General features: G+C 49.7%; 1 protein-coding gene and 1 long non-coding RNA gene across 3 annotated transcripts in view; one reads left to right on the forward strand and one right to left on the reverse strand.

Annotated features, from left to right (window-relative positions):
- Positions 1-364, forward strand: part of KIF25 (kinesin family member 25) — a 35,291-nt gene extending 34,927 nt beyond the window's left edge. The window contains exon 15 of the mRNA XM_071738878.1: positions 150-364. Coding sequence (XP_071594979.1) covers positions 150-307 — 158 coding nt within the window. The 3' untranslated portion in view covers positions 308-364. The remainder of the gene's footprint in view (positions 1-149) is intronic.
- LOC139793922 (uncharacterized) overlaps positions 1-8,461 on the reverse strand; it is a 28,297-nt gene extending 19,836 nt beyond the window's left edge. Inside the window, exons 1-3 of one of the 2 annotated variants that reach the window (XR_011724877.1) lie at positions 7,933-8,461; positions 6,510-6,659; positions 3,093-3,221 (exon numbers count right to left, since the gene is read on the reverse strand). This is a non-coding gene — a long non-coding RNA (uncharacterized lncRNA). Of the gene's footprint in view, positions 1-3,092; positions 3,222-6,509; positions 6,660-6,768; positions 7,780-7,932 lie in introns of those variants that run through there. The other variant, XR_011724878.1, reaches the window with a different exon arrangement.
- Between the last annotated feature and the right edge of the window lie 3,361 nt (positions 8,462-11,822).

Genomic DNA, 11,822 nt, shown 5'->3' on the forward strand with positions numbered 1-11,822 from the left:
CTTCCCTTGAAGGAGCTGTTTTCAACACCCCTCTTTTGCTCCAGAAAAGCAATGGTACTCTCTGCTCTTTCTTAAACACATTACCAGAGTATAACTTACTTCTTTAGCTCGTTATTTTCAGTATATTTTGTCTTTTTTCCTGCTTCTAGGAGGTGATGCTAAACTGTTGGTGATGCTGTGCATCTCTCCTGACCAGAAGTACTTAACAGAATCAATGCAGTCTCTGGGGTTTGGAACTCGTGCTCGACAAGTTCAGAAAGGACAAGTGAAGAAAAAAAGTTTCCCTGTGCAGAGTAAAGCAAAATAAAACCTAAGACTCTCATGGATTAAAGTATTATTAATGAGTTCCTCAGACTGAAATGTATCTTGTTGTCCTAAAGCCATTCTTTTAGATATCAACTGCCAGATAAAATAAATAATCCTCAGTGTGGCATTAGAAAGCCATAAACCTGCTGATAATGTTCTCACTCCAAAGATATATATATATATATATATACTTGCTATTAAGTATTGCTATTAAGTATTAAGTATTGCTATTATACTTGCTATTAAGTACTTGCTATATATATATACTTGCTATTAAGTATTGACAACAGTTACCAACCAGGGTGGGAGGGCAGGGAGATAAATTGTATTTTTTTTGTTGTTTTTTTTAGGAAAGCTGCTTCAAGACATGGGCTTGGTGATGGGTTTCTTTGGGCAAGTGGAACCAAGTCAAGCCCTGATTTAGGAGGGTCCATTCTGGTGTCTCTGTAGAGGAAGGGAGCACAAATATTCCAGTGCTGCAAAGCTGCAAGGGAAATGCTTTCTCTGGGCTTGAAACTCATCCCTGGGGTTTGTTCTTCTGCCTTGCAGGGTTGGGGTCACTGCTAAGGCACTGTCAGCAGGTAGGGGTGTAAAGGAACCCGTTGGCTGTGCTGCTGGGGTTCTGTCCTCTGCTCTGGGGCAGGAAATTGTGGCACTGGTGAGCTGGAGAGAAAGGAAAAAAGCTGGATCTGAGATCCCTCTGGAATGCAGCCCAGGAAGCACATGAGGGATTATACAACTTTTGGGCAACACAAATTAAATGGCTGAAGAAAATCCCAACTCTGCTGAGTTCACTCAGACTAAAGCTGTTTGGGGTTGGGCTTTGGTTGTCGAGTTGGTTTTTTTTTATTCTTTTTTTCTTTTTTTAGATTTAGGGGAGACCTTATGGCCATGTCCCAGTTCCTAAAGGGAGCTACAAAGCAGATGGAGACTCCCTATTGAGAAGGAACAAAGGGCACAAGGTGCTCCTGGGGAGATTCCCACTGGACACAGGAGGAAAATGTTCCCCATGAGGACAGTCAGACCTTGGAATGGTCTCCCAGGGGAAGGGGGGGATTCCCCCACTTTGGGAAGTTTGAAGTCTCAGCTCCAGGGGGTTTTGGGACATCTCAGATCAACAATAACATGAGAAGGGTTGAGCCAGATGGGCCTTGGGGTCCCTTCCTACCTGAAATTCTGTGACTCTGTGGTTTCTGCAGCAAGGTAACCACCTCCCAACCTTCCAGATGAGGCTGCACATTAGAAAAGAAAACTCAATATTTCCCATCTGCCACACAAACAAAACACACACACAAAAAAAAACCCTTCAAGGGGCTTTTACCCTCTCACACCATGAAGCCAACACCGTGCAGGGGTTGTGCATGAAATTACCCTGGGAGACATTTCAAGGAAATGTAAATGACATTAAAAGGGAGAAGTGGTTCTGAGCTGGGGCTGAAATAGTCCCTGATGGATTTTATGTTCTGTGTTACTGCTCAGCAGAGGCTTCAGGATCCACTCTGAATTTTTACCTCCAGAAATTAAACTGAGAGAGAGAGATCAGTGGGAGGTCACTGCAAGAAAGCTTAAATTGCAGTGTCCTGCCCAAAAGTTTACAGCACTCCAACTCACCCTTCACAAGCCCATATATTTGTCCAGAGATGATAGAGCATCCTAGTCCTGGAATTTCACCCTGGAATACACAGCAGCTGCTGTGTTGCTTGCAGGGCAACTTGGAGAGCTGTAAGGAAAAAAAAAAAAAATTGCCTTCACTTTACCTGATTCCAGCAGTAACAGAGGGGGAGAAAAAGTATCTGGGCACAGGAATTTGGGAAACTGAAAGGTCACTAAAATGGAATCACCTGGGGACAGCCTGGGCTGGGGCAAGGGGAAGCTGAGCCCACCAGCAGCTCAAGTCCCCTAAATATTTTTAAGGATTTGACATTTCCAAAGAGTTACACAGAAATACAACTGGTCACAGCCCCTGCTCTAAAACCTGGTGCTTATTTAGAGTAGAAGAAAAGCAGCAATACTTAAAGCCAAGAAATAAACCCCACAAATATCAGCAAATACCAAAAGTTTCAGTTTCTACATTAACATTAATTCCGCCCAATAGTGCACGGGCAGCATTCCCTGTTCCTGTTTTCCTTGTCACTCACCTCTGGCCCTGCACATGTGGGATCTGCAGGGCAGAAACCTGAACATTTTGCTCTCAGAACTTTCAGGTTTTGGAATTTCCTGGGTTAGAGAGATGTGGTTGCTCAACCCCAGCCTCAGACGTGATGTACTGAAGGACAGGAGGGCAAAAGCTGTGAGGGTGAAATGGTTTTAATTCCAACATCCAAACCAAATTGTTTCCTGGCTGGAGAGGCACTCGGGCCTGGTAGAGGAGAGGTGGGGATCTTCAGCCATGAAACTGGAGGAGCAAGGAAAACAGCACCTTCTCTGCTCATTTTATTTAAAGTTTTCAGCTCTTTTGTGCTTTGAAACAACAGCAACATTGGGAGGTTGGAACTGGATGATCTTTAAGGCCCCTTCCATCCCAAACCATTCCATGAGTCTAAAATCAAGTGTGACAAACATTAATGGTGCTGACTTCAAGGTTTCCTTTGCTGACCAAAACTTTTCCTGATAAAGCAGCCCCTCATCCACCTGACCCTGCAAAGCTGAAACACACAGACCAGCACTGGGACAGAGAAAGGGGAATTTGAAAGTGTTCCAACAAATGGGGACAGGAGGGCACAAAACACCTTCCTCTGCCCTTCCTCCCCACAGCCATGCAGGCACCACACACCCCTTGGACTCACCTTCAGCTGCCCCTCTCAGATTTATTCTGCTTTCTTCCTTGCCTTGCAGATGAGCTGAGAAAAAAAACATTTCAGCAGCAGCAGCTGGGAGGCTCCTCCTCAGAAAGCTTCGCCTCTTCTTGGAAAGCACTGCAAACACAAGAGAGTTCTGTGAGCACTTTGGTGTTCAGCATCCTGCTGTAGTGTCAGGAGTCAGCAGCATGGGGTCTGCCCTCAGCACCTCTTCTAAGCTGGAACCTGCTTCCAGACATCAAACACCCCTGGCACCCTCTGAGCACCCTCCCAGAAAGCAGAAAATCTGGATCCAGCCCCCAGAGAAAGGATTTGAGCTCAAGGTCTCTCCCTACACAAGTGAATGCTTTGGCTTGCAGGACAGCTGGCACATCTGGAAAAGTGGGACCAGGCAGTGGAAAAGTCAGACCTGTCCCCAAGAGGGAAAATCAAGTGCCCCTCATAGAATCCTAGAATGGGCTGGGTTGGAAGGGACCTCAGAGCTCATCAAGTCCAACCCTTGCTCCACTCCCCCCGTGGTTCCCAGCCCATGGCACTGAGTGCCACATCCAGGCTCTTTTGAAATATCTCCAGGGATGGAGAATCCACCCCTTCCCTGGGCAGCCCATTCCAATGGCTGAGCACCCTCTCCAGAAAGAAATTCTTTCTAATGTCCAACCTAAACCTCCCCTGGCACAACTTGAGACCTCTTGTGCCCTCTTGTCTTGCTGAGAGTTGCCTGGGAAAAGAGCCCAACCCCCCCCTGGCTCCAACCTCCTTTCAGGGAGTTGGAGAGAGTGATGAGGTCTCCCCTGAGCCTCCTCTTCTCCAGCCTCAACACCCCCAGCTCCCTCAGCCCTTCCTCACAGGACTTGTGCTGGATCCCTTCCCAGCCTCCTTGCTCTTCTCTGGACCTGCTCCAGCACCTCAATCTCCTTCCTGAGCTGAGGGGCCCAGAACTGGACACAGGACTCAAGCTGTGGCCTCCCCAGGGCTGAGCACAGGGGCAGAATCCCTTCCCTGGACCTGCTGGCCACGCTCTTCCTGAGCCAGCCCAGGATGCCATTGGCCTTCTTGGCCACCTGGGCACACTGCTGGCTCATGGTCACCTTCCTGGCAATCCAGACTCCCAGGTCCCTCTCTGTCTGGCTGCTCTCAGCCACTCTGTGCCCAGCCTGGAGCTCCCCATGGGGTTGTTGTGGCCAAAGTGCAGGACCCAGCACTTGGAATGTTGAACCTCATCCCGTTGGGATCAGCCCAACTCTCCAGTCTGTCCAGGTCCCTCTGCAGAGCCCTCCTACCTTCAAAGTTAGCAGGAGAAGCTGAGACACCCCTAGAGCCAGGCAAGAGCCTTCAAGGTCCAACATTTGGCCTGGAAGTACAATTTGGTGCCCACATTTCTCTGTGTGGATTTAGAATTTATCAGCTCTGGTCCTTGTTACCAGGACAGATCCATTTCCAGCACATTCTTCTGCCTCCCTGGACCAGCAGAGAAATCCCAAATCTCAGAGCTGTCCTCCCCCAGCACGTGGCTGGCACCCTGCAAGTCCCCTCTGCAGAAAAGCCATTTATTTATCTTCCTCTCCACCCAGGGGCACCCTGAGCAGCAGAGCCCAAGGAAATGGTGGGACCCACAATGGTTTAACAGTGCTGCCACTCAGCATGGGATTTATATCTAAAAAAAAAAAAAAAAAAAAAAAAAAAGTAGTAATTAAACCAGACAGTGCCTTTGGCCCGCTCTTCAAACAAAAAACCAAAAAAATACAACCCAACCCTTGACCTATGCTGATGTTTGAAAATTATATATTTAATTTCTGCCTGTGGCTTCAGGGCTTGACAGCAGCCATGCCACAAAGAGAGGCTGCTCTTGGTTTCAGCCAGGCAAGGAAAACCAAAATTAGCATTGGAAGGCTCACAAAAATGTTTATAATTTCTTACAAAATTGCTGATTGCATTTTTTGGTGGTTTTTTTTTTTTTTTTTTTTTCTGATTTTTCCAAACCCCTGCAGAATCCAAGGCCCAAGCAGAAGGAGGGAGTTGCTGGGGAAAGACTTCTGACCCCAGCTGGTTCCAAGGGCTTGCAAACCCCTTCCAAGCAAAAGGAGGAACCCCAGAGGTACAGCAGCCCCAGCCAAACCCAACAGCACCAACCCCAGAGCCCCAGCCAGACAAAAATCCAACCCAGATGCCACACAAAGGAGGCACAGGGAGAGATAATTGAAGGGTGGGAGTGAGGGGAAATGTTGCCCACAAGTCTTTTTGTCTTCTCTTACATCCATTTTTACCCAACCAGGTTTTGCCTTTTCTCCTGTCCATTTTTTTTACCCAACCAGGCTGGGTCTGGCCATGCATTTGCCTCTTTTAATTTCATTTATATAAAGGGAGACACAGACACACACAAAAAAAATCTAAAATAAAATCAGAGCCTTCTTGAATTCATCCAAGTATCTCTGGGGAGACTGGAGGAGCAAAGAGCTGCATTTAGTTTTGTTTATTCTGTCTTTAATAAGTGGCAAGGTGCCCATGGTCTTGACTAAAGAGCAACTAAAGGGGCAACTCTTCCCATCCCAAACCCTGCCCCTGCCCCATACCCTGCCCCAAGATATTCTCCTGTGACATTCAGAAGTGAGAATGTCACACATGGCCCAGGAGGCTGGGAGAGCAAAGGTAGAGGGGAAAAAAAACAAGAAAAAAAAAAAAAAAAAAGAGATTATTCCCTCTTCCTCGTACCCAAGAGCTTGAAAGTGGTCAGAAAAGGCATTTGGAGGAGGAATCCCAAATTCAGTACCTGAATCAAGTTCACCTCCTGCTTGCTCAGTGCATGGGGTGACTCTAAGGACTTGGAGATCAGGCTCAGGAAAGCTGCAGGAATGCTTAAGTGGCCAAATGACCAAATATTCAGATGTCAGCATCACAGAATCAGAGAATGCCAGGTTGGAAGGGACCTCCAGGGTCATCCAGTCCACCCTTTCTAAGGAAAAATATGGTTTAAGTGAGCTGCCCAGTGCAGGAGAATCCACAGCTTCCCCTGGGAGATGATTCCAGTGTCTAATTGTTCTCATGGTGAAAAGTTTTCTTCTGGAGGCCAATCTGCATCTCCCCAGAAGTAATTCTGTACCTATTTACCCCTTGTCTTCTCCATGTGACTCCTTGTGAGAACACTTCAAACACCAGGGCCTGAATTCAGAAGCAGAAGGGGAGAATTGCAGAGCTCCAAACATCAGGAACAAGTAATTAGCAAAAGCTTTGATGTAAACAAAGAGGGAGGAAATATCCACAGCTACCAAACTCCAGGAACATGGGATTTACACAGCTGATCCACAGCCTTGCAGGCCTGGAGTTGCAGCTCTGCTCCTTCCCCTCAGACCCACAGCTAAGCTGAGTTAGCACCTCATGGTCTTCCAGTTCCCCCAGTTTGATGCTCACCAGTAGCTCCTCTTCCCCTTTTTCTCTTCCATGAAATTACAGGGATGAGTCAGTGCCCAGCAGCTCACTTGAAGGCAAGAAGCAGCAGGAGTGGTTTTCCCTTTCATTTTCCTCTGGTCTTTTTTTTACTAATCAGTTCTTCCCCTTCTTCTAAACAACAAAAAAAGAAAAAAAAAAAAAAAGAAGAAGAAAAAAAAAAAGAAATTAACAACAAGAAGAAAAGCCAACCCATTGCTATAAAAAGCTTTAGAAACCACACCAGAAGCTTGGAAGATCCACGAGACAGAAAAGGATACTTCATCCCTCACTCCAGATCTTTGGGTTTTTAGCAGCATCAGCCCCCTCCACCCCTTCCTGAGCACGTAGACACACAACACAGCCTCAGCCCACCACGTGCTCTGAACCCCACCAGCTCCAGGGGGAACTCACCCACCAGCAGCTCCAGAATTGGGAGCATTTTGCAGAGGAGCTGCTGAGGCACTGGCCAACTCCCCTCACCCTTTAGCCACAAACTTCCAGCCCTCCGTGTCCTCCTGGCCAGGGAACACCAAGGCTTCTGAAACTTCTTCCCCAAGCCCACACTCCTCCAGACCCACTTCCCAAGATCCATGGAAGCCTGTGATCCACAGAGCCCCTGGAAAAGAGCTGGAGGAGGAGCCCCTGCTCCTCCAGATGGGTCTCCAGCCAGTGCTTGAGCTGCTTCATGTGGTTTCTTGGGCAGAAAGAGCTCACAGGTTGGCTCCCCAAAAATAATTCTGGGAGCATTTCAACAGAGGGGTCATAGGAACCCTCTCTTCACCTTTGACTGAAAAAAACCCCAAAACCCATCAGCAGAAAGTCTGCATTAGCCACAGAAAGATCACCTGGGCAGACAACCCTCCTAACCCCAGCAGTACCTACCTGCTCGTTCCTTAGAACAAGGCAAGAACCCTCCTTGCTCAGCCCCCACATTTAGGCAGCAAGGAGAGAAAAGCACCTGGATTCTTACAGTTTTGCTCTGGGATTTCCACCCCAACCCCAGAGCTCTTCCAAATGCTCTTGAGGCTGAGAGAGTGGGGAGTGGAGGGCAACACACAACAGGAGAGCTTGGTGGGTGCTGGAGCTGCCTGAATGATTCATAGAAACACAGATTGGGTTGGGTTGGACTGGATCTTAAAAATCACCCAGTTCCAACCCCCCTGCATGGGCAGGGACACCTCCCAACAGCCCAGGATGCTCCAAGCCCCATCCAGCCTCACCTTCAACATTTCCAGGGATGGGGCAGCCCCAATCCCCCTCACATTAAGGGATTTCTCTCCAGTGTCTAACCTCAATTTCCTGCCTCCCAGTTTAAAGCCATTATCCCTACAAACTCTTGTAAGAACTCCCACCCCAGGTTTCCTGGGGGCCCTTTCAGGTTCTGGAAGACCTCTATGAAGTGTACCTGGAGACTTTTCTCTCTGTTTCTCTCTCTTCACAGGGGAGGTGGCTCCAGCCCTCTCTTCATCTTCCTGGCCCTCCTCTGGACCTGCTCCAAGAGCTCCATCTCCTTCTGTTGGGGTCTCCAGAGCTCCAGGTGGGTTCTCAGGAGAAAGGAGCAGTGGGAGACAATCCCCTCCCTCAATCTCCTGGCCATGCAGCCCAGCTCTGCCTTTGGACATCGAGCTGGTGACCACAACTCTTCTTTTTTCCCCCTTTTTTTTAAAAAAAAAAATTGGGGTTGTGTTTCCCCTTTTTCCAGTCAGGGGAGGCACTTCACCAGACTGCCAGGACTTTTCCACCAGGATGGAAGGAATGTAATATCATCCACCAGTTCCCTCAGGAGCATCTCATGGTCTTCAAAGATCCCATGGACTCTTCCAGGTTCTTCAGGTGGTCCCAAAGTTCATGTTCTGCTCCAGCTCACATGCAACCTCCCCAGTCTGGATCCCTTTCCTTACAGAGCCAAAGTCAAAGCTTCATTTTCCAAGAGGATGGGGAAGATGTTTGTGGGAAGTGGCACTGTTGCCATGACCATCAAACAGCTCAGGCTGTGTCCTTTCTGAGCCTAATGGAAACTCATTTTTCCTACATCAAGTGCTTTGTTGCTGCTGAAGTATTTGGTGGTATTTTTCCATGTGGAGGCTTCTAGCACATGCCATATCCAATTTATTCAATGCATATCAAGAGCAGCAGTGATTGGGAAAAAAAAAAAAAAAAAAAAAGAAAAAGATTGGTATAAATGCATTTATGAGATTTAAAATAAAAATGTGAGGCTGATGTTTCCAGGAATAAAAATAAAGCAGAATTTTAAAATACCACAGCTATGTTCTTCAATAGCTCATATTCAGCTACCCCTGCAGTCTACCAGAAAGCATAAATATGATTTTTTTGCTCATTACATCTTGGTGGTAAAACAACAGACTCCCAAGGGATTGCTATCTGGATCTGGGACTAATAACTCCAATCTCCTCTTGGCAGAGCCAGGTTCAGGGATCAGGAGGAAGGATGCAGATGGTGCTTGGCTGACCAGCAGCATGAACCAGAGCACCACAGACTGGTTTGGGGTGGAAGGGACCTTAAAGCTCCTCCAGTCCCAACCCCATGGGCAGGGACACCTCCCCCAGCCCAGGGTGCTCCAAGCCCCATCCAACCTCACCTTGAACAACTCCAGGGATGGGGCAGCCACAGCTTCCTTGGACAACCTGCTCCAAAATGCAGCATGGAGATGCAGTGACATCGGGGGAGGGATCCCAAGTGTCCTCTGGGATTTCCAGCCGCGGGGGTGCAAACCTTGGAGAGGTTTCCTTGCTTATTTTATTTATTTTCAAACTCACACAACACACCCAGAGCATCCCACGCTGAGGCTCCCCAGAACCTCAGGAGCAGCAGGGATAACCCCCCAGGCAGGACAGGGACACGCTGCCCCATGTCCCATCCACACTCCACACCCTTTTCCAAGAGGATCTCGAGGATTTTCCATCCCTCACAGTTCTTGGAGTTCCAACAGCTCCACAGCCACCTCCAAACCTTCACCCTCTGCTCCCTTAGGGGCTCCACAGCCGGGGCCGGGCCCGCTTCAGCTATCCGGCAATGCCCCATCGGGGTTTTCCCGGTAACACCGGAGAGTCAGACCCCGGTAGCGAAGTCCCAGGGATCCCAGGGATCGCCCCTGGCCCAGGAAAAGCTCCGGAGGAGCCGGGGAAGAGTCCGGGAAGAGCCCCGGAGGAGCCCGGGTCGGAGCTTTGGGCACCGCGCTCCTCTGTCGCCGCCCCGTGGCCATGGGCGGAACTGCAGCGGCCTCAGCCCAGGGCCCTTCCCCACCTCAGTCCCTGGAGGGCGGAGGAATTCTCTGTTAAAAAGTAATAGAATCGTTTAGGTTGAAAAAAGGTCCTTGGGATCATAGAATCCAACCCTTTTTAGGGCAAAGCTCTGCCCTAAGCCACATCCTCCCCGCATGGAAACGGCACTTCCAGGGATGGTGACTCCACCGCCTCCCTGGGCAGCCCGTTCCTGGCTCTGACCACTCTTTCTGGGAAGAATTTTTCCCTGATGTTCAGTCTAAAAGCTGGAAGCCATTCCCTCCTGATGTATTGCTGCTTACCTGTGAGAAGAGACTAACACCAAGCTCTGCAATGTCCTCTCAGGTGGTTACAGGGAGCCAGGATCTCCCCTCAGCCTCCTCTTCCCCAGACCACAGCATCCCAGCTCCCACCATCACCCTTCCTAAGATTTCTTCTCCCTCTCCATCCCCACACCCAGGGGTCTGCAGCAGGGATGGGGACTGGGAAGGGGAAGGGTCCTTCAAAGGGGTTCCTAGGGACAGCCTGAGGCAGAGTTAAAGGCAGAAGGGATGGGGAGAGGTGAGGAAGGTGTCAGGAGGAAGGTGGGTGAACTGCCCAGGAGAGACCACAGCCAGAATCATGGAATCTCAGAAAGTGAAGGGTGGGAAGAGACCTTGAAACATCATGGAGTCCCAGAGCAGTGCAGGTCACCCAGGGACACATCCAGGGGGGTTTGGAAAGGAAGGCTCCAGAGATGGAGACTCCACAACCCCCCTGGGCAGCCTGGGCCAGGGCTCTGTCATCCTCACAGTGAAAAAATTCTCCCTAATATTTATACAGAACTGCCCATGCTCCTGTTTGTAGCCATTGCCTCTTGTCCTAACATTGGACATCACTGAGCAGATCCTGGCTCCATCCTCCTGGTTCTCACCCTTTCCATATTTATCAACATCCCTGAGCTCCCTCCTCATCTTCCCCCAAGCTGCAGAGCCCCTCAGCTCCCTCAGCCTTTCCTCCCCAGGAGATGTTCTACTCCCTTCAGCATCCTGGATGCTCTGTGCTGGGCTCTCTCCAGCAGTTCCCTGTCCTTCTGGAACTGAGGATCCCAGAACTGGACACAAGATTCCAGACGTGACCTCACCAGGGCACAGAGGGGGAGGAGAACCTTTCTGGACCTACTGACCACCCCTCTTCTTATGCCCCCCAGGTGCCATTGGCTTTCTTGGCCACCAGGACACATTGTTGGCTCATGGACATCCTTCCATCCACCAGCACCCCCAGGTCCCTTTCCCCTCTGCTGCTCTCCAAGAGAGAGGGGAAGCAGCACTGCAGGGAGCTGACCCACCCCTCTCAGACTTGAGGAACCATTTTAGCTCAAAAGTGCTCGGGCTCCTCCAGCACCGTGTCAGCTTTCAGTGCCTCACACCAAAAACTCCACCAAGGAACTGCTCCCACTTCCCCAGAAAGACCTTGAGGTGTTGTATCCATCAGCTGTAGCATGCACCTTCAGGTGTCACCTCCAAGCACCTTCAGGTGTCACCTCCAAGCACCTTGGGGTGTCACCTCCAAGCACCTTGGGGTGTCACCTCCATGCATCTTCAGATTCTTCCTCCATGCACCTTCAAGTGTTTCCTCCATGCACCTTCAGGTGTCACCTCCATGCACCTTCAGGTGTCACCTCCAAGCACCTTCAGGTGTCACCTCCATGCACCTTCAGGTGTCACCTCCAAGCACCTTCAGGTGTCACCTCCATGCACCTTCAGATTCTTCCTCCATGCACCTTCAAGTGTTTCCTCCAAGCACCTTCAAGTGTCACCTCCATCCACCTTCAGATGCTTCCTCCATGCACCTTCAAGTGTCACCTCCAAGCACCTTCAGATGTCACCTCCATCCACCTTCAGATGCTTCCTACAAGCACCTTCAGGTGTCTCCTCCATGCACCTTCAGATTCTTCCTCCATGCACCCTCAGGTGTTTCCCCATGCAGCTCCTGAACATGCCTGCACACAGCTCCAGAGCAGTAACAACATTCCCCCCATCCCACGCTGTGTCACTTTACTGAACCCACACAG

This window comes from Heliangelus exortis, chromosome 3 (genome assembly GCF_036169615.1).
Source record: "Heliangelus exortis chromosome 3, bHelExo1.hap1, whole genome shotgun sequence".
Classification (NCBI taxonomy): domain Eukaryota; kingdom Metazoa; phylum Chordata; class Aves; order Apodiformes; family Trochilidae; genus Heliangelus; species Heliangelus exortis.